The 18488-nt window shown below is 47.5% G+C and overlaps 6 protein-coding genes across 6 annotated transcripts; 4 read left to right on the top strand and 2 right to left on the bottom strand.

Moving 5' to 3' along the window:
• Positions 1-6951: 6951 nt before the first annotated feature.
• Positions 6952-10067, top strand: VC83_01574 (uncharacterized protein). Its single transcript, XM_024465249.1, has 2 exons — positions 6952-7364; positions 7424-10067. The coding sequence occupies exons 1-2, from the start codon at positions 6961-6963 to the stop codon at positions 9915-9917; spliced, it is 2898 nt and encodes a 965-aa protein (XP_024326991.1). The 5' UTR covers positions 6952-6960; the 3' UTR covers positions 9918-10067.
• On the bottom strand, positions 10068-11370 carry GLO1_1 (Lactoylglutathione lyase). Its single transcript, XM_024465248.1, has 3 exons — positions 11145-11370; positions 11069-11097; positions 10068-11006 (listed from the first exon to the last, which is right to left on the bottom strand). Exons 1-3 carry the CDS (start codon positions 11183-11185, stop codon positions 10138-10140), a joined length of 939 nt encoding a protein of 312 aa, XP_024326986.1. The 5' UTR covers positions 11186-11370; the 3' UTR covers positions 10068-10137.
• A 598-nt stretch (positions 11371-11968) lies between these two features.
• VC83_01572 (uncharacterized protein) lies at positions 11969-12592 on the top strand (the record flags this gene model as incomplete). The annotated part of the gene is made up of 1 exon (XM_024465247.1): positions 11969-12592. One exon carries the CDS (start codon positions 11969-11971, stop codon positions 12590-12592), a length of 624 nt encoding a protein of 207 aa, XP_024326985.1.
• A 1209-nt stretch (positions 12593-13801) lies between these two features.
• On the top strand, positions 13802-14532 carry VC83_01571 (uncharacterized protein; the record flags this gene model as incomplete). The annotated part of the gene is made up of 2 exons (XM_024465246.1): positions 13802-14003; positions 14192-14532. The coding sequence occupies 2 exons, from the start codon at positions 13802-13804 to the stop codon at positions 14530-14532; spliced, it is 543 nt and encodes a 180-aa protein (XP_024326988.1).
• Positions 14533-14744: 212 nt separating this feature from the next.
• On the top strand, positions 14745-15863 carry VC83_01570 (uncharacterized protein). The gene is made up of 2 exons (XM_024465245.1): positions 14745-15605; positions 15656-15863. Exon 1 carries the CDS (start codon positions 14813-14815, stop codon positions 15323-15325), a length of 513 nt encoding a protein of 170 aa, XP_024326987.1. The 5' UTR covers positions 14745-14812; the 3' UTR covers positions 15326-15605; positions 15656-15863.
• MAS2 (Mitochondrial-processing peptidase subunit alpha) lies at positions 15864-17773 on the bottom strand. The gene is made up of 2 exons (XM_024465244.1): positions 17623-17773; positions 15864-17558 (listed from the first exon to the last, which is right to left on the bottom strand). The coding sequence occupies exons 1-2, from the start codon at positions 17746-17748 to the stop codon at positions 15945-15947; spliced, it is 1740 nt and encodes a 579-aa protein (XP_024327223.1). The 5' UTR covers positions 17749-17773; the 3' UTR covers positions 15864-15944.
• Between the last annotated feature and the right edge of the window lie 715 nt (positions 17774-18488).

The following is an 18488-nucleotide window of genomic DNA, read 5'->3' as shown; positions in this document are numbered from 1 at the left end:
TTTGCCGTGTAGGTTTGTTCAAGTTGCAAGTAGTGCAAGAAGATATATAGTCTTGAAGAGTAGTCCTTAGACTAGACCAGTAGAACTTTCTTGTTAGAAGTTCATAAGTTTTTGCAAAGCCAAAGTGCCCTGCAGCTGGAGCATTATGGAACTGCTGTAGGAGGTGTAGCTGTAATCGTTTATCCCTTGGGACATAGATATAGTTCTTGAATAAGAGAAGTCCATGCTGATTTTTTGAGAAATTCTGTAGTCCAACTTTCTCAAGAGAGGAACCTTTCTTCTGGAGGTATTCCAAAGTTCTTTTTGCAAAGGGATCATGGTTGTAAGCATCTTTGAATGCTTTAAGAAGTGTTGCTGAGGGTGTATAGTCTTTAAAGGTCTCTGGTTCCTGAGAAGAGGTAATGGGGGCAACTTGGTCTTGAGGGGATAAGTTTACCCCTAAGTCCTCTGTAGTACTAGGGTTGCTTAAAGATGCTGCTATAAGCTTTGCTGAGTCTAGCAGAGCCTTTGTATTGCTAGTTTTAGCAGAATCTTGGTAGTCATGTCTTCTTGAGAGGAGATCTGCTCTTTGATTCTTGGCCCCTGAGACATGTTTTATAACAAAGTCAAAACCTCCTAGTTGTTCAGACCACCTTGCTTGTCGTCTATTGAGCTGTTTAGTGGTTGTAAAGGTCCTTCAGGTAGCATCTCCAATGCTTTAGAGAACATACTATGGCAAGCAGTTCCTTGTCTGTAATGGGATAGTTTTGTTCAGCTGCTGATAGCTTTCTTGAGTAAAACGCCACAGGCTGTAGCTCTTCTTGTTTGTCTTTTGGAGCTTGGTATAAGATTCCAGAAATAGCAAAATCTGAGGCATCTGTCTCAAGAGTGGCAGGTTTCAAGGGGTTAAAGTGTAGTAACATTTTCCCTTCTTTAAATTCTCGTTTAAGAGCATCGAAAGCATCTTGCTGTGTCTTATCCCAGTGATACAAAGTGTCCTTGTGAAGTAATTGAGTAAGGGGTAAAGCCAAGGATGTATATCTTGGTATAAACCTCCTGTAATAGTTGGCAAACCCAAGGAAAGACTGAACCTCTTTAATGCTGGAAGGAATAGGCCACGTTTGTACTGCTTTTGTCTTTTCAGGGTCCATCTGAATGCCTTCTGTTGAAATTCTATGTCCCAAGAAATCAACTTGAGACATATGGAAAAGACATTTCTCAAGTTTGCAAAAGAGTTGTGCTTGAGATAGCTTCTCTAAGACTTGTCTAACATGTAGAACATGCTCTTGAGTGTCTAAAGAGTATATAAGAATGTCGTCTAAGTAGACAACAACAAAGATATCCAAGTAAGGTCTTAGAATATCATTCATGAGAGCTTGGAAAGAAGCAGGTGCATTGGCAAGCCCAAAAGGCATTACCTGGTATTCAAAATGACCATAGCGTGTTCTGAATGCTGTCTTCCACTCATCACCTTCCTTGATGCGTATCAGGTTATAAGCTCCCCTGAGATCTAACTTGGTAAAGATCCTTGCTGAAGAGAGCCTATCTATGAGCTCAGGGATAAGGGGTAAAGCATATCTGTTTTTAACAGTGACTGCATTAAGGCCCCTATAATCAACACAGAGATGCAAGGAGCCATCTTTCTTCTTGACAAAGAGAATGGGAGCTCCTGCTGGTGATGAAGAAGGTCTGATAAAGCCAGAACTAAGGTTCTCATCTAGGTATTCTCTGAGAGTTTTCAGCTCTAATTCAGATAGAGAGTAGATAGGGCCGTAGGGAGGCATTGAGCCTTCTGCGAGTGGTATCTCATGGTCATAAGGCTGGTGCTTTGGCAGAATTGATGCCTTTGCCTTGTCAAAAAGATGTTGGTAGTCTTGGTATGCTAAAGGCAAAATGACCTCCTGAGATGATTTCTCCAAATCCGAAGTAGCTGCTATCTCCAGGACAGGTTGGAAAGGTTTAACCCATATCAGAGATGATATATCGTCCATAGTTTGGTCAAAATCCTTGATCTGGGACAAGTTTGAGTCTTGGACCTGAATAGGGGTAACTGAGGCTTGAAGGGTTTTTTCAGTATTGAGCTCAGAATTTGAGCTAAACCCAAGCGATAAATGCTTCCAATTGATAGTTGGATCATGCCTTTGAAGCCATGGAAGACCTAGGATAACTGGGTACTTCATTGGTATAACATCTAAAGAGATGGTGTCTGAAAATGTTGATTTTCCTAGGGGAATCTCAAGTTTGAGTACTGGGGTGTTGCAGGTAATGGAACCTGAACTGATAGGACTTCCATCAATGACTCGGAGCAACTCTGGAGTGCGTTTGGGAATTGTAGGTAACTGGTGTGTCAAGATGAGGTCTTGAGATATAAAGTTGCCTGTTGCCCCTGAGTCTATCATAGCCCTTGTAGATAACACCTGTTGTTTGAAATGGAGTTGAATAGGGATTAACAGGTGTGTGAAACTCTGAGAAAGCACCATCGACACATCTTTGTTGTCTAGGGGAGAAGTTGTAGTCTCAGTTGAAGTTGTGCCTGGTGGGGATTTTTCAAGTTTTTCAGGAATAGCAGCTGTGACTGTGTCTGAGGCTGCTATATGTTTTGAATCAGCACTCCCCCGTGCTGAATAGCACTCCTGAATTCTGTGCCCCCCTTTGCCACAGTATAAACAAAGGTTGTTGTCCATTCTGTCTTTTCTTTCTTGAGGAGTAAGTTTACCCCTTTTCAGTTTTTGAGGGCTTCTTGTAGGCTGAGGTGCTGGATTTGCTGTAGATCTCTTTATAGAGGCGTCTAAGTCCATAGGTTCAGGTGCTGAGTCCTTAGCAGTTGGTGTAGAGGTGTAATTGTTGAAATTTCTTGTTGGATGCCAGTCTTGGTTCTTCTCCTTTCTTCTTTCAAAAAGCCTATCATCAAGTCTGACAGCTTTCTCTATAAGCATTTGAAGTGTTGTAGGGCGTTCTTCTTTGCTGAGTTCATCCTTAATAGAGCTCTTGAGCCCTTGGTAGTAAGTGAAGACTAAGGCTTCTTCATTCCAAGTCAAGTGAGAAGTGATTCTCCTAAATTCTGTTGTATACTGAGCAGCAGAGGTCTTTTGACATAGCTTCTGTAGCTCTCTTTCCGCTGTAGCAGTTTCGTTGATGTCTCCAAAGGTCCTGGTAAGTTCCTCTTGAAACTGGTCATAAGAGGTAATCAAAGGTGTAGTGGTATTTTGGTTGTTGCCACTAAGTCTTCTAAGATATGGCTCAAAGAAGTTGAATGCAGATCCACGGAGGTAGCTGGCAGCGAAATATATCTTCTGAATGTCTGAGGTGAACTGATGAGGCCTGAGGGTAAAGTAGATGTCCAGTTGCATAAGAAATCCCTTCAACTTCCTCCTGTCTCCATGGTATAAATCTGGTGTTTGCACTTTAGGAAGTGCACCTGGGGTACCCGACATAGCCAGAGGAGCTGTGGGAAGCTCTGTATGATGTGTCTGAGTTGAGGATTGTGTTGCTGAAGTGTTGGCTTGAAAGGTGTTTTCCAAATTCTCAAGTTTGTTTGCTATATTTTGTATAAAGGCAAACAGTTGTTGCATCTGCTGTTCAGCAGTAGTTGTAGGAGCTTGGTCGTCCTCCATTGTAGTATCGAAGTGCTGCTATAGAAATAGTTGAAGCTTGAAGCAGACAAGGTGTAATGGTGGGTGCACCAGATGTGAGAATCTAGCCACCCAAGGAAGGGATGATTTTACTAAGACAACACACTGTCTTAGGAAACAGAGCCAAAGGGTTGTAGCTTAGACTATTCCACAACGCAGCAATCAGGTGTGTGATGTAGTGAAGTGGTTCAGACAAGTTGCAACAAATGTTGAGTCTGGGAACTCAGGGGTAAGTCAGAGGTTAACACCTCACTGACTTTTCAGAAACAAGGAGTAACAAGATCAATGCTTGGAAGCTTGGAAAAGACGTGGAAGTATGTGATAGTCGATTTACTGTATTGTCTGCTTGCCCTTTCTTAAGGAAAGGGCAATCCTATTTATGCTAAAGGAGTGTAGTTCTCTCATTTTCCAAGACTTTCCATGACTTACCAGGCTTGGTAACTGTAGTCGACGTAAGAGAATCCCATAGAACCATCTCTTAGGTTCGTAGCCTATAGGAAGTAAAAGGAGGTCCAAGGTCAGAGTACCCCTATAGACAAATTATGTCAGAGACAAATTATGTCATAGACAAATTATGTCATAACTTAACCAATCTTGTGGGTAACTAAAGAGCGATGACATGTAATGAATCATAGAGGTTCGTAGGAGCTTTTAGAGCTATCGTTCATGCTCCTAGGCCTCTAGTTGGTAGAGATATGTCATGTGGTAGTATGAGTGATGTCATGTAATGAATCATAGAGGGTTGTAGAGATATGCTATGTGGTAATATCGGCCCAGTAACTAAGGAGCGATGACGTGTAATGAATCATAGATGGTTGTAGCAATCGTTGAGTAGTATTGCTCTTGTTGTTGGTGTGATAAGCCAAAATATGTATAGTGACTTGTAGGTTTGAGGAGGAGATTTCCAAGTTTGCTCTTGAGTTTGATAGCAAACTGAGTGCAACGAATGTCAGTATGACAGTAGTTCTCTCATTTTCCAAGACTTTCCATGACTAACCAGGCTTGGTAAATGTATTAGAAATCAAGTGCGACCCACAACTAGCTTGCTAATCATGTAGCGAATGTAAGAGAATCCCATAGAACCATCTCTTGGGTTCCTAGCCTATAGGAAGTGAAAAGGAGGTCCAAGGTCAGAGTACCTATAGATAAATTATGTCATAACTTAACCAATTTTGTGGGTAACTAAGGAGCGATGACGTGTAATGAATCATAGAGGGTTGTAGAAGCTTCTAGAGCTATCGTTCATGTTTCTAGGCCTCTAGTTGGTAGAGATATGCCATGTGGTAGTATTGGCCCACCCCCCTTAAGGAGGAGATTTTCTTAATAACTTGTTCAATGAGTGTCCAAATGATATGCCGTGATGTATGTAGCATAAACAGATGTAGTAGAAGAGTTTGCAGCAATCGTTGAGTAGTATTGCTTCTGTTGTTGGTGTGATAAGCCAAGATATGTATGGTGACTTGTAGGTTTGAGGAGGAGATTTCTAAGTTTGCTCTTGAGTTTGATAGCAAACTGAGTGCAACGAATGTCAGTATGACACTCTTATTGTTGGTGTGACAATCCAAAATATGTATAGTGACTTGTAGGTTTGAGGAGGAGATTTCTAAGTTTGCTCTTGAGTTTGATAGCAAACTGAGTGCAACGAATGTCAGTATGACACCCACGTGACCGTAACCTGCCCGACTCCGATCCCTTCCATCACTGAGGGCGGAAGCATCCTTACATATATAGGGGCCAATTTCCGTGATAATTAATGCAAAATAAACCCACCCGGGCTTGAACTCCTGACTGAGCCATCGCCCATAAGTTTCCTTCCTAGCACTGCACTGGCTCACTCAACATCGCTGCCAATATGAAGTCCATAGCTGCTACATTGTTCCTTCTTGCATTTTATATTCGCCTCTCCATGCTTGCCGTCTATTTCTACTCCAATGTAACCAATGCAAGAGACTTTATGTAACGCTGACTTCTAAACGATAGAAGACACAGAGGTTCTCTTGCGTAAAGGTTTACTTATCAGAGGAGGCAGGGGATCAGACACAAAGGCTTCAAGTAACACGTTACTAGTATATAACAAATACTGTATTGAGTTGAGCACGAAGCTCCTATCTAAGGAAATACTATCTACTTATATAGTGGCGTCGTGCCTAGTGGACTCTTGGGAACTCACTCGAGTCCTCGGAGTCCTGGACTCTTAGGACTCTTCTCATCATCCTGCGAGTCCATCACGTGCCTAGTGGACTCCTGGGAACTCACTCGAGTCCTCGGAGTCCTGGACTCTTAGGACTCTTCTCATCATCCTGCGAGTCCGTCACGTGATACTTTCGGAACTACTATTCCCCGCTGCCCCTCCAGGTACCAGGGCCGGTCTCATGCGACCTCCCTCCTTCCTGTCCTGTAGTTGGCCAGCCTTCTTGTTCCGTCGTAACACTTTACAGGATCTGGATTCCTCATGGATGATGGAGTCTGGGTTTACACTAGGACTGGCAAGGTTTGTAAAACGGAGCAATACTGGCTTGATTGCACTGAAGGACACTCCGCTTTTGTTACCAAAGAATTCCATACCCTAGCATACGCTAAAGGTGGTACAAATATCCGCATTCCATTGCAGTTTGAGCGCATAAATGCAGAAGTGGAGCTTCTCTACGTCAATGGGGAATCGTGTCAATGAGATGCCAAACATTACTGCAAATGATAAATTCGCCTGAAATTTATTTTAAGTCGCAGCTTATGACTGTAAGCAAGCCCATCCCATATCCATTTACCTCGAGGGCGTCCCATTAACAGAAATATAAGTTTCAGCTATCTACACCTTCAATGCATTTTTCAATTTGAATTTTTGACTCCTGTACTAGACGATCCACATTGGAAATTATTAAGCACTCCAGGCTGTCAGAATATCTTGTGGCCGGATGGTCATTTTCAGCTTAGTTATGGCATTAAAGACACAATTAAATGCCAGATTTTACTTCTTTATAGTTTAGTAGGATAATTATACAATATTCCCTTGAGAATTAAACCAAACCTTTATAAAACACCCCAAGTGCACGTATTTGTTAGATCCAGAGACCCAATTAATTATCCGCAAAAACTGTGTTGAACTGTCCACCAAATCCCTAGAATTTTTTATATTGTTATATATTCGATAACATCACATTCTTTCCCACTTTTAGGTCACATGAGGCTAAATGCGCCTTAATCGTTTCCGCGTGGATATCATAACCCTCCCTCGACGTTGGAATAAGATATGCCAAATCACATGATGCAAACTAGGGCGGGATCAATAATTTTCCATGATAACCAATCGGACACCAACGAACCTCGCTGGATGAGGCGTTGATATTTTGAAATGCTACATTTATTCCACATTTTACGCTCCACTTGCAAACAGTTCTTGCGCTTCGTTGCTTATATACGAACCCAAACGACCAGCGCATTATTTGCGTCCCATAATAGAAACCTCCGGCCGACTGGCCCGGACGAGGAAGAGCCTTTCAGCCTCGTCACCCCGCGTCATACACAACAGTTCATGGGAAACGAATACCAAATGGCGTCCTTCAACATGGTCACCCGGATAGACGGGACCGAGGGCTTTAACACGCAGTCTATTGAAGAACGGAATTTCCAAGCTGCACTGATCATGACAGAGTGCCATTTTACAAGGAAGCCACCAGTTGGGCGAAAGACGGTGAATATGACACTGGCGACAATAAAGAGGACTATGGAGAAGACTCTTAATGTTTCGGAGATTAGGTATGGTTCTACATGGTGTTATGTCTGGGCTAGGGCTATCACTAATGCGTGGACTTCAGAGAAGTGCTTGCGAAAAACGTGGATATCTGGATGAGGTTGCAACTTGTGTTTTACGCAGCGATACCGAGGCTTGGGGCGAGATCATTACAAGAAACGTATTCAGAGACGGCACCACGGAATATTGATATACCCGAAAGTAGCACACTCATTGCAGAGAACCATGTGACGTTACTGGAGGACCTGACCTTGCTCAACAACCTTCTTGTGATCGCTAGAAACATGCTGGCCATAAAGGAGGTTGCCCAGGATATATGTTCGACGGTGCAGCTGGACAAGCAGATCACGAAGCTCATCGTACTTGGCGTCAATGTTACGAGCAAGGGCTATGATGGAGAGAATGTGGACAACCATACGCGGGGCAAACTAAACGAGATAACGGAACTTTACAAGAAGCTCCTTGTGACCTGCTTGCAGTTTCTGCATAATATGACGATGGGCAATGATAGACTCAAGATGGTGTTCTGGTTTGATATGCTGTTTGATAACGACCTTCACAATGATGCCATACATGGATTGCCCAACGACGGCCTCCGCGTCGATGTTGTGTATGAAGAGGTTAAGAACTGGCTTAAGAGGAATTCACAGAAGTCGCCTGCAGCACAAGTTCTTCTGGCAAAATATACGGAGGATGTGCCTTTAGGACATAACGGCGGACCACTTCCCCCTGATTTCTGGGGAGACGATTCAAAAGCGGAAATAGTCTCCGTCAACAGCGAGTTGTCGCAACAGCCTACAACGGTGCCAGTTTGGTCGGAGCAGGCACCGACAAAGGCTGAGCAAGATCGTATGTATGGAAGAGTCTCCCATGAGATCGATGTTTGGTGGAAGCGCGTTCGAGACGCAAATTACGACAACTGGGTTGTGCCGATGGAGACGGTTGAGGGTGCGATAGCTCGTGCACAGTCATGCAAAGGCAATGCGATGACTCGCTATATCCCGAGGGTCGAGCAAGACGAAGATTTAGAATTCGACCACAGGGAGGGATACGAAGAGGAGCCGGAAGATGAAGTCCACCACGAAGAAGGCGATGGGTACTCTATACACGCTGATGATGGACATGTGGAAGGAGAAGAAGAGGAGGAGGACGACGATGATGACTCCTATGTTGAAGGGTCGTTGCGCGGTTTGCTGACTGAAATACCAAACATTCTTGACACGAAACAGATCGAGGCCCTGCATATGACTGTGAAAGCATGCATCGTCGATGCTATGGGTTCCGGTCTAACAAAATCCGGAGAGAACCTGCAAAAGACCAGATGTAAGATGTTCTTGGCTCTGGACTGTGGCAAGAACCTTCTCCGAGAGATGCTTGTTCTTATAGCAGTGTGGGAGCAGGCCGAATCGCAGTTTATTTTCCAAATCACAGCTCAGATCATTGAGTCCTTCCACCACAATGCTCTACTGCCGTACGCCTGGAACTCTCTGCGGATACTGAAAGATATTGTATCTCCAGCACAGACGATCCTTCTCCGCCTGGTCAACTACATGTTCCGCGCTCGCAAAAACACCACCATCTACTCTGATGTCAAGGATTTCAACCGCGACGCCAAGCTCATCCACTTCCTCTACAACTACTTCCGCTGCCGTGTCGTCCCGGACTGCATCGCTCTCATCTACGCCCAAGCACAAATTCGTGGAAACCGCTCGCATCCGCAAGACTTCCCAGTCGACCTGTGGGATATGGAGCGCTCCAAGGACGGCTTAGCACAGTACCTAGACTTCATGTATGTCATCGCTGACATCCCTGAGATGCGACCCCTGCTTATCGAGTGGGAAACGACATATGAACTCATTGCTCTTCTCAACGCACTCGAAGCCGGCGTAGCTCGTAAACCGCTCACCGAGCTGAGACGTACTACCCCGCCTGCAGCGCGTGCCAACAATGGAGACGCAAGCAGCGCCGAGGGCGACAAGAACTACGACCCCTCTCAGCCGCAGGCTCCACTTGATTCGCAGAATGTGCAACCTGGCCCACCACCTCTTCACGACACCCCCCACAAGTTCCCATGGCGCGGCATCAAGGTGCAAATCCTCATTATTCTCACCTCTCTCGTGGCGCCCTCCAATGGACGGTCCGGGCCTGGAAACCCCGTCGTGCAGAAGCAGATTCTCAAGTATGGCGGTATCATGGCGCTCTTGAACTGCTGCGTGTACGATGGGCACAACGAGTACCTGAAGGAGCGGGCGACGCTTTGTATTAAGTGGGTGATGGAAGGGTGCATGGAGGCGCAGGACTTTGTGCGCGAGCTGAGTCCGCTGAAGAATCAGAAGCAGGACGTGGAGATGGTGAGGTCGAAGGGGGTGGATCAGGTTGGGCCGGTTGGCGGCGGCGAAGATGTGGTGGCGCAGTCAGCACCACAGCAGTCGAAAGAGAACGAGAAGTTCGAGATGGAGAGGTTGTCGAGGATGGCGGATGCAGTGGAGAAGATGAGGATTGCGAATGTCGCCGCGGCGAAGAAAGGGGGGGATGTTGGAAATGATGTTCGATTTTAGCATAGCCAGGCGTTTTATGAGGGGTGGCGGGCTATGAAATATGGGAAGTTTTACGGGGTAAGAGTTAGGTAAACTCATGGATGGCGTTGCAAAAGAACGGCACGGTCATATAATAGGCTTTTAGACTATTGTAAATATCATCACAGTACTCGCATGCCATCGTTATGCCCGCCCCCACCACCCATCTCGCCCATGCACCTTTCAATCCCGCCATATATGCTTACCACTTCGCCCGCTCCTTCAGCTTCTCATTCTGGATCACCTCCACCCAGTATCCGTCTGGGTCCAGCAGGAAGGCCACATTCTTCATCTTGCCCTCTGTGAGCCTCTTCTTCCACTTTGCGCCGACCTCGTCAAATCGCGCACAAGCCGCGTCGAGATCATCAACAGAGACGCAGATGTGCCCGAACCCCTGTGGCTCCGCATTCCCATTGTGGTAGCTGAAGGACTCATCGGCCTCGGTGCCGTAGTTCCAAGTCAACTCAAGCAGGCCCTCGCGATGCGCCCCTGTCGCACTGTTGGGGTAGCCAAGGAAATGTACGTTAAACTTGGCCTCTGGCATCTCGGCGGTGCGCAGCAAGGTCATTCCGAGGATCTCCTGATAGAAAAGCAGCGAGCTCGAAGACGACTTCACGCGGATCATGCTGTGATTCAGGACGTATGTCTCGACGTCTGTGGTGGTGATATCTGCCGTCTTCTCGAGGGGTTTCTGGCCGATAATCTCAATCCAGTATCCGTCTGGGTCGAGCACGAAGGCAATGTACTTCATGCGGCCCTCAGACAGCTTCTTCTGGAACTTGTATCCACCGTCTTCGAGGCGTTGGCACGCTGCCTGGAGGTTATCGACACTGATACACAGGTGACCAAAGCCTCGGTTCGGCTCCTCATTGCCATTATTGACCTTGCAGTTGGGATCATTCTCGGTGCCGTAGTTGTGCGTTAGTTCCACAAGGCCCTCGCGGTCAGACCACGATTTTCCGTGGCTGTTGGCCTTTGGGCTGTCGTAGCCGAAGAAGTAGAGGTCGAATTTAGATTGAGGCTGCTCGATCTTCTGGATCAATTTCATACCGAGAAACTCGTAGAATTTGGCTATAGCGGCAGTCAGTGAGGGGTAATTAATGTGAGAATAATGGGAGGAGGAAGTCCCTTACCGGACGCTTTGGGGTCCTTCACCCGAATCCTGGGGATTGTTAGTGCCACGAGACGCAAGGGGTAGAGAGAGCGTACATCGTGTGATTGAACTTGTAAGACTCCGTTTTGGACGCCATAGTTGCGAGTGATCTGCTATCTCGCGGAACCTTTAGGATTCTGCGTACATTCTCTCACGCCGAATCTTGTGGTTGGAAACCTGAGAGTCCTTTGCAGGGTCCGCAAAAGGAGCATACGTGTAGGACGGGCAAAGAGAGAACAGCAAATAGATAATTGAAAAACTAGAAAGTTTTGAAGCAGAAGGGGCAGGTGCTGCTCGAGCTTACAGATCTGCTCTTCAAATGACGTCCGCCCACAACCCCGCGGCGGCGTGAGTTGCTGTTGTGGGGCACGCAACAGTGCGTGCTTGGATTACAGTACAACCACCAATTGCAGGGGCATATCCATATGCCAGCTCAGCCATTCGTGGACGAGGTATCTGCGTATAGAAACATATAAAGAAGTCAAATATCATCAGCTTCAATTCCATACAACCTCAAATATACACAATAATGTCTAGATTAGGCTTTCTTAGGTCACAGTCCATGTAACAGCCAAGATATTCCCAATCGCTTATCGGCAGGCCGCTCGGTGGCAACTCCATTATCGTGAGCCTCGACCAAATCTGCCTTGGGAGCATCGATTGCTCATTGCTCAACAGCGTGAGACATCAATCAACCACAACCAATCCGCCTTATGACTGCTACATGCTGAGTCACTACCATCGCGATACCCTGATGTACTTCCCAGTGCCATAGTACGCAGCACCGTCACTCCATCTAGCCGTCTCGGCCTCTAACTATACCTCTGTGTCCAGATCCAAAACACCTCGGCGCTACACCACCACGACCACCGCTCACACAATGCTTCTCACCAAACCGCTCACGACCCTCCTCTCCTCCTCCCTCTCGCCCCCGGTCTCAACCCTCCTCCTTCTCACGCCCACGGGTCACATCCTCTCCGCCGCTTCCGCGCTCCCCTCCTCCGTCCTACGTGCGCGCGCAACCCTCGCCCTCCAAATCTGGGCCCTCTACGCAACCAACCCCTCCGCCCTTGCTGACGCACTCCCCAGCACACCAACAAACCCGGAAAACCCAGACGAAGACGAGGCAAGCGAGAAAGCCCCTGCCGTCTCGATCGTAGCCGTTCATCTCTCAGCAGGGACACTTGTCATCCGCCTCCTCAGCTGCGGCCTCTTGGTCTGCGGCCTTAACTCTCCGCCTGCTGAGAACGAGACACCGGCATATACGGGTACGCCGACTAGATCGCAGCGCGGGGCGAGGCCGAACTACCAGGCGCAGCATTTTCTGGCACCGGGATCGCCGTTGGAGGGCGTGGCGAGTAGTGCGGTGAGCGATGCGGGGAGTGTGGGGACGGTGGGGAGGAGGGGTAATAGGGAGTTGGCGGTGTTGAGGAAACGGGTGGAGGAAGTAGGGAAGTGGTTGGATGAGGAGTTGGGAGGGTTTGCAATGAGCGAGGGGATCTGAGGACGTTGGATGATACGTCATTTCTACCGTTGATACAAGAGTGGACATAATGGGAGAGTGGATTGAGAGGTATTATTTGAGGGGCAGTTGGAGATGCTACTGTAAGGCCAAGGGCGATGTGGATCGGGGGCGGCTACATTTTGGCCAGTTGTAAGGAAAGAGGGCAGCTTTTAAGCTGCTGCAAAGGCTGTTCACCATACGCCAACTGAGGTGTGTACAATAATCCGGTCGCAAATATAGCAGCACCCATGTGCGGCATGCTTCTCACCGAGGGTGGAGAAGGCTGCTTCGCGGTGTTCTTACAAACCCTCAAAGAAAATCACTTTATGATTCTTGCCTTCATGAAGAGATATAAACATATCGCCGCAATAAAACACTTGAACGTCATTGAAACGGTAACACTGTATACCGATGAGTGACATATCAAAACCTAACCTGTTATTTTCTTCACCCTCCCCCCAAACCGAGAAAGACCCGTAGCAATGAACAGATACTGACGTCCAGCCACCACCTCGTCATTTGCTTGCGCAGAAAAGAAGGTGAGGGACACATAAAAACTTCAAAAAACGTACCACAGCAAGCATTAGTTGGCGTTCGCATAGGATCCATATCAGATCACGGTCCTGGTATGGATCCAGCGCGAAGCATTGTGAGTCCGACTCTAAAAGTTGCCGAATAGGACTAGACTAGCGATTCCACAGTAGCTCATCCTAGATGAGAGATAGAGGTAGTTAGAGTATTGATTTTGGGACGGAGTGACCGGAGCGATTTCCTACTCCGTGGGACACCTCGCTGTCTGAAATATGTTGGTGGTTCCGCAACTCTGTATTGTGCATGATGATACGCGTACAACGCGGCCTTTACGGCCTTGGGAGTCGACTGAATGACTATGAACAGACAAGACGCGTACCCCATGGCTACTATATACTCTTTATCAACGGCTTCGGATTTACTTAAAGCTTCCTAGCTCACTAAAAACAAGTCCCCTAAAAGCAATTTAAGAGATCTAAAGCCTTGCTATTATTGCAGCCTCTAGTGCAACCATGTTACCCTTTATCACTCTGGAGGAGCACTACGTCTCAGTAAAAGCACGAGAAACCGATGCTGTCGACAATTACGCCAGCTTCCCTCCGAATAACTTGAAGAGATACGTTTCCCTTATCTAGATCTTGAATTCGCTCATCGCCAAGTGATCTTAACTTGGTAACCATGTCGCATAGTCCTGGAACTAGGTCTCCAGAAGTCTGTTCGGCAGCCAACGATGAACTTGCCGCTGCCATTTCCAAGAACCCAACTCGCATGGCCGGCTTCGCAACGCTCCCAACCAATGCACCAACGAAGGCTAGGTCTCGGACACAATGCTCGAGTCTTCGCTGCTTCTTCTGGATGGGCAGTTCTACGACGATGAACGGTTCTTGACGGTTTTTGAGAAGGCGAACGAGTTAGATGTCCGATGTATATCCACCCAACATACGCGACTGATAGTATGATGGAGCATTATAAGGGTAATTACGACGACGCAATCGCTGTTGCTCTGAGCGCGTATGGTTGGGGATGGCATGCAGACACTGGCCTACACATCTTGAAGTTATTTGCCAGTGGCTCTTCGCACATGGGGGAGTTGCTTCCGTTTCAGCTCGAGAGGGTTATTGCGATTGCAGACAATTGGCAAGAAGAGAGGGTTCAGAGAGGTATGGAATAAAAACATATGGATCACGACGAGCGGCATGTTCGCACTTGCACCTCTGGCGTGCTTATTGAAGACCACATCGATTGATCGTGTGCTGTATAGCGTCGACTATCCGTTCTCATCTAACGAGAAGGGGCTCGAGTTCTTCAAAGAGATTGAGAAGAGCGGCTTGATTGCGGGGGAGGACTTGGAAAAGTTTGCGTTTCGTAATGCGCAAGACTTGCTTCGCGTGAAGGCTCAAGCACTGTAAACGTCTTGGTTCGAGGGTTTCCTTCTATGTATATTTTAGGTTCAAGCAAGCAAGCAGGAATATAAGCATTATCAAGTGTCATTTTTAGCCTTTGCTACAAATTTTGAACTGCGGCTAACATAAGCTTTCCCGTAAGTTGTTATAAATCAGTTCTACTTGTAACCTCGTAGCTTGGCCATGGCCCGCCCCGACCCTGTCCCACATCGAATTGTCACCAGCCACGGTTGAAACACCAAACCTAGGATGTTCATACAGCTAGTGAGAACATGCTCGCCGAGCTATGTCACCAGAAGAGTTGAATGGCATAATTAGCAAGTACAAGGGAGCAATTCGAGTAATCAAGCTTTCAAACGACATAGCAGTCAAGTTTGGGCGTGGTGTGACAGCCGCCGAGGCCAGAACCCACGAATTTGCCTATCAAAATGTAAATCCGAATATCGTTCACGTTCCTCAAGTTTATCGCTTTTTCGAACGGGACTACGATCCTCGGTGGAGCAGCTCAGAGGGCTACCTGTTCATGGAGTATGTGCCAGGCCGGACGCTTGCTGAGCTTGACCTTGATGTGGGGGACGACATCGTTCCCCGCATCGCTCAGATCATTGCGCACCTTGGCCAGATCGGAGTGCGCAATGATCTGAGCGACGCAGTCCCCGGTCCCATAGGTGGTGGAAGCCCAAGGGGCTATCAAGAGGCTATCTTTGGGGTGAAGATGGTGCGGGAGAAACCTTCACATGCGTGTCAGACTTCAACGCTTGGCTCAACAAACGTCTCGAATTGCAGAGGAAGTCGATAGATCTTTATGGTTCTCCACTTGTTCTATGCTATCTGGATCTTGCCCGGCGGAACATGATTCTCAGGGATGACAACACAATTTCTCTTGTTGATTGGGGTTGTGCTGGACTTTATCCAAGGTTTTACGAAACTACAACGCTTCTTTACCTCAGTCCTTGGGATGCACTATACCAGAAACGCCTGATTGAAACCACAAATACTCTACTAAAATTGACTGATGATGAAAAGCGCTTGGCGAGACTGGTCCAGATTGCCCGCGCTGTTAGTTTGCAATATTCCTTGTAAGCATACCTATGTTAAAGCAAGCCTTAAAAACTAACTGCTGGAATAGCAAGACCGACAAAAGGTCATATGGTTTACCAGAGGGATTTTCTTCATTGCCCCCCCCTCTACCACCCCTAGGTCAATAAAATGGCCCAATTTGGAGTTACTAGGGTAGTTGGCGCTGGATTGATTATTTCGCAGGGGTGGGAAACAGGCTTGCAAGAGAGGTTTACATCTCACCGGGAAGGATAAATGCTTCAGAAGTTGTAATGATTACACATATCTTTCTATATCGCACTATGCAATCCCTAAGTTGGGTATGGTACATTATCTTACACGTCCCCACCAGCGACTCCCTATCTACGTCCCAACTTCCACCTCGAGATCCGATCCTGGATCTCAGCCCAAGCAAGCTGCTTCCTCTTAACCCCATTACCCTCCTCACCCTCCTGCAGCACCACCGTCGGTGCCCCGCTTCCCTGACCCGGGTTCTTCACCAAGCCCTGGAGAACATCCCTTGCGACTCTGCGCAGATCCTGCACGGTGAGCTGGTCGATCTTGTTACACATCTCCTTCACGCCGACCTTGCTTCCGTGAACCTGCACCTGGCGTCCCAGATCCTCGAGCTCCACCATCCGCGACTCAAGGTTCATGAGTAGACTCGAGCGCAGCTGGTTCTTGGCGCGGTTCACCTCCACCATCTGCAGGGCGCTGAAGCCGTTCTCGAGCGTCAGGGCCTGTAGTTCGCGGCACATCACGTCGAGCATCTGGACTACTTTGCTGGGAGTGCAGCTGGAGGTGATGCCGAAGAGGCCGGAGTCGGTGTAGGAGTGGTTGAAAGCGACGCAAGACTCGACCCAGCCGTGCTGGTTCAGGACGTTAGTGTAGAGGCGCGAGTACATGCCTTTTCCTGGGCCACCGGCTGAGAAGGAGCCGCCGCCGCCCAGAAGAGTCTGGAGAGTTGCGAGGGCGTAGATATCGTCGGATGAGATGGGGAGGGCCTCGAAGGCAAGGTGGATGTGGGTGAGTGGAGGTAATGAGGGGTTGATTGGTGGTGGGAGAACAGGGAGGGCGACGAATCCTCCGGTATATTGTGAAGGTGCGAGGATCTGTTCTGGCGTAGGGGGTAATGATAGGTCTGAGAGAACAGAGGCTCGGTTGGAGGAGGAAGTTGAGAGGTTCTTCAAAAATGGCAGTCTCGAAAGCAGGTTCGAAGACTGTTGGACTGGAGACGGCGGTGCTGACGCAGATTCAGAACTCGATGTGGAGCTCGTCTCCGAGGCGGAGTCGACCGATGTTTCTGAGCCTGTCCTGGACAGTTCCGGGCTATCCTCGCTCTTCATATCTCCAAAGTATTGCTCCGTCAGCCTCACAGCTTCCTTGTGCTCAACGCCTGCGAACGCAACAACTATTCTTTCCGGCTTGAAGAAGGCCTTGCGGTATGCCTCAATAACGCTCTTATCGATCTTGTCAAGTCTCTCCTTGGGGCACAACAGGGGGTTACCCAGAGTGTTGTCTTTGTACGCCGCCATATGAACAAGCTCGGGGAGGATCAGCTCCGGCTTGGACCAAATCTCGCCAATTTCGTAAGACGCAGTCTCAAGTTGCTGCTGTACCTCTTCTTCTGTTATTAAAGGATTCCGAATCGTCTCCGCAAGCAGCGCAACGGTTGTCGGAACAGCGGAGTTGAAGGTGGCGGACTGGTACATGAGCGATTCGCGCGACGAGGCACACTGTATATTTCCACCCAGGGACTCCAAAGCTTCTAACATCTGATCACTGGTGCGTTTCTTCGTGGATTTGAATGCCAATCTATCCATAATATGGCTCACGCCTCTCAGATGCTCATTCTCGTACCGAGAACCGGCGTCAATGTAAACACCGATGCCGGAAAAGTGGCCAGGCAAGGCCTCTGTAGCAACGCGGATTCCATTCGATAAGGTCGTAATCTCATCTAATTCGGCAGGGTCCTTCTAGCTGTCAGTGTCTGTATGAAGATGTTGGGCCCAACGGAGATCCGGGGAAAGGGTCTACCTTTTGAATTGGCTCAACGACCGTGGCAAGGCTCCGCCGTGCTATTGAACTCGTCGCGGAGGTCGATGCCTTTGTACATAATGGCAAGAGACGACTAACCGCTCGAGATGACGGTGTTTTGATCATACTTGATGCTTGACTGTTAAAAATGGTCTTCTCGTGGTTCAAATAGGTTGCGGAGCGGAATTTGCCGGCCGAATAAAATAAAGGTCACGTGCCAATTATGATAATCATAAGTTGCTTACCCCTGACAAAATCAAGTAACGGAGCGAAGCGATCACACAAGCGAAGCGATCACTGAACTTCCCACCTAAAATTGAGAAATTTACAAGATAATACTATCCCCCCTGAATGATTGTGAGGTTTCACTATTACGTATTGATAGAATTATCTCACCGCTTCCAAATTAAGTGATTAAAGTACGTACTCTATCTAGTATTTAGTCTGTCCACCCTCAGCTGTAATAACAGCACGGCAGCGATCGTGAAATGTACTATACAGCTTTGTAACATATTCATCTGGTACTGCATCCCATGCGACAATAATTATAGAGCGTAAATACTCATGTGAAATACTCTGTGCATCATACCGTACTCGAAAATAATGCTCCTGAATCCAATTTTTCATCCAATTCCATATAAGCTATGCTTAATTATATTAAGATCAGGAGAGTATGACGGCCATTGTATATATCTAATAAATCGCTGTCGAAGTTGCCGTTCTGTATATCTTGCATCATGAGAAGGGGCATTATCTTGCTGCCACCACTACCCTTTGCTTGTCTGCTTATCTTCGTTGAGGTCTGGATGTTCTCGAAAAAATTGTTCAACAACTAGAAGTATATGCTCCTTATATTTTTTTTCGCA

Source organism: Pseudogymnoascus destructans (genome assembly GCF_001641265.1).
Source record: "Pseudogymnoascus destructans isolate 20631-21 unplaced genomic scaffold scaffold_3, whole genome shotgun sequence".
Taxonomy (NCBI): Eukaryota; Fungi; Ascomycota; class Leotiomycetes; order Thelebolales; family Thelebolaceae; genus Pseudogymnoascus; species Pseudogymnoascus destructans.
Note: the sequence above shows the minus strand (reverse complement) of the source record. Positions and strands in the feature narration are given on the sequence as shown.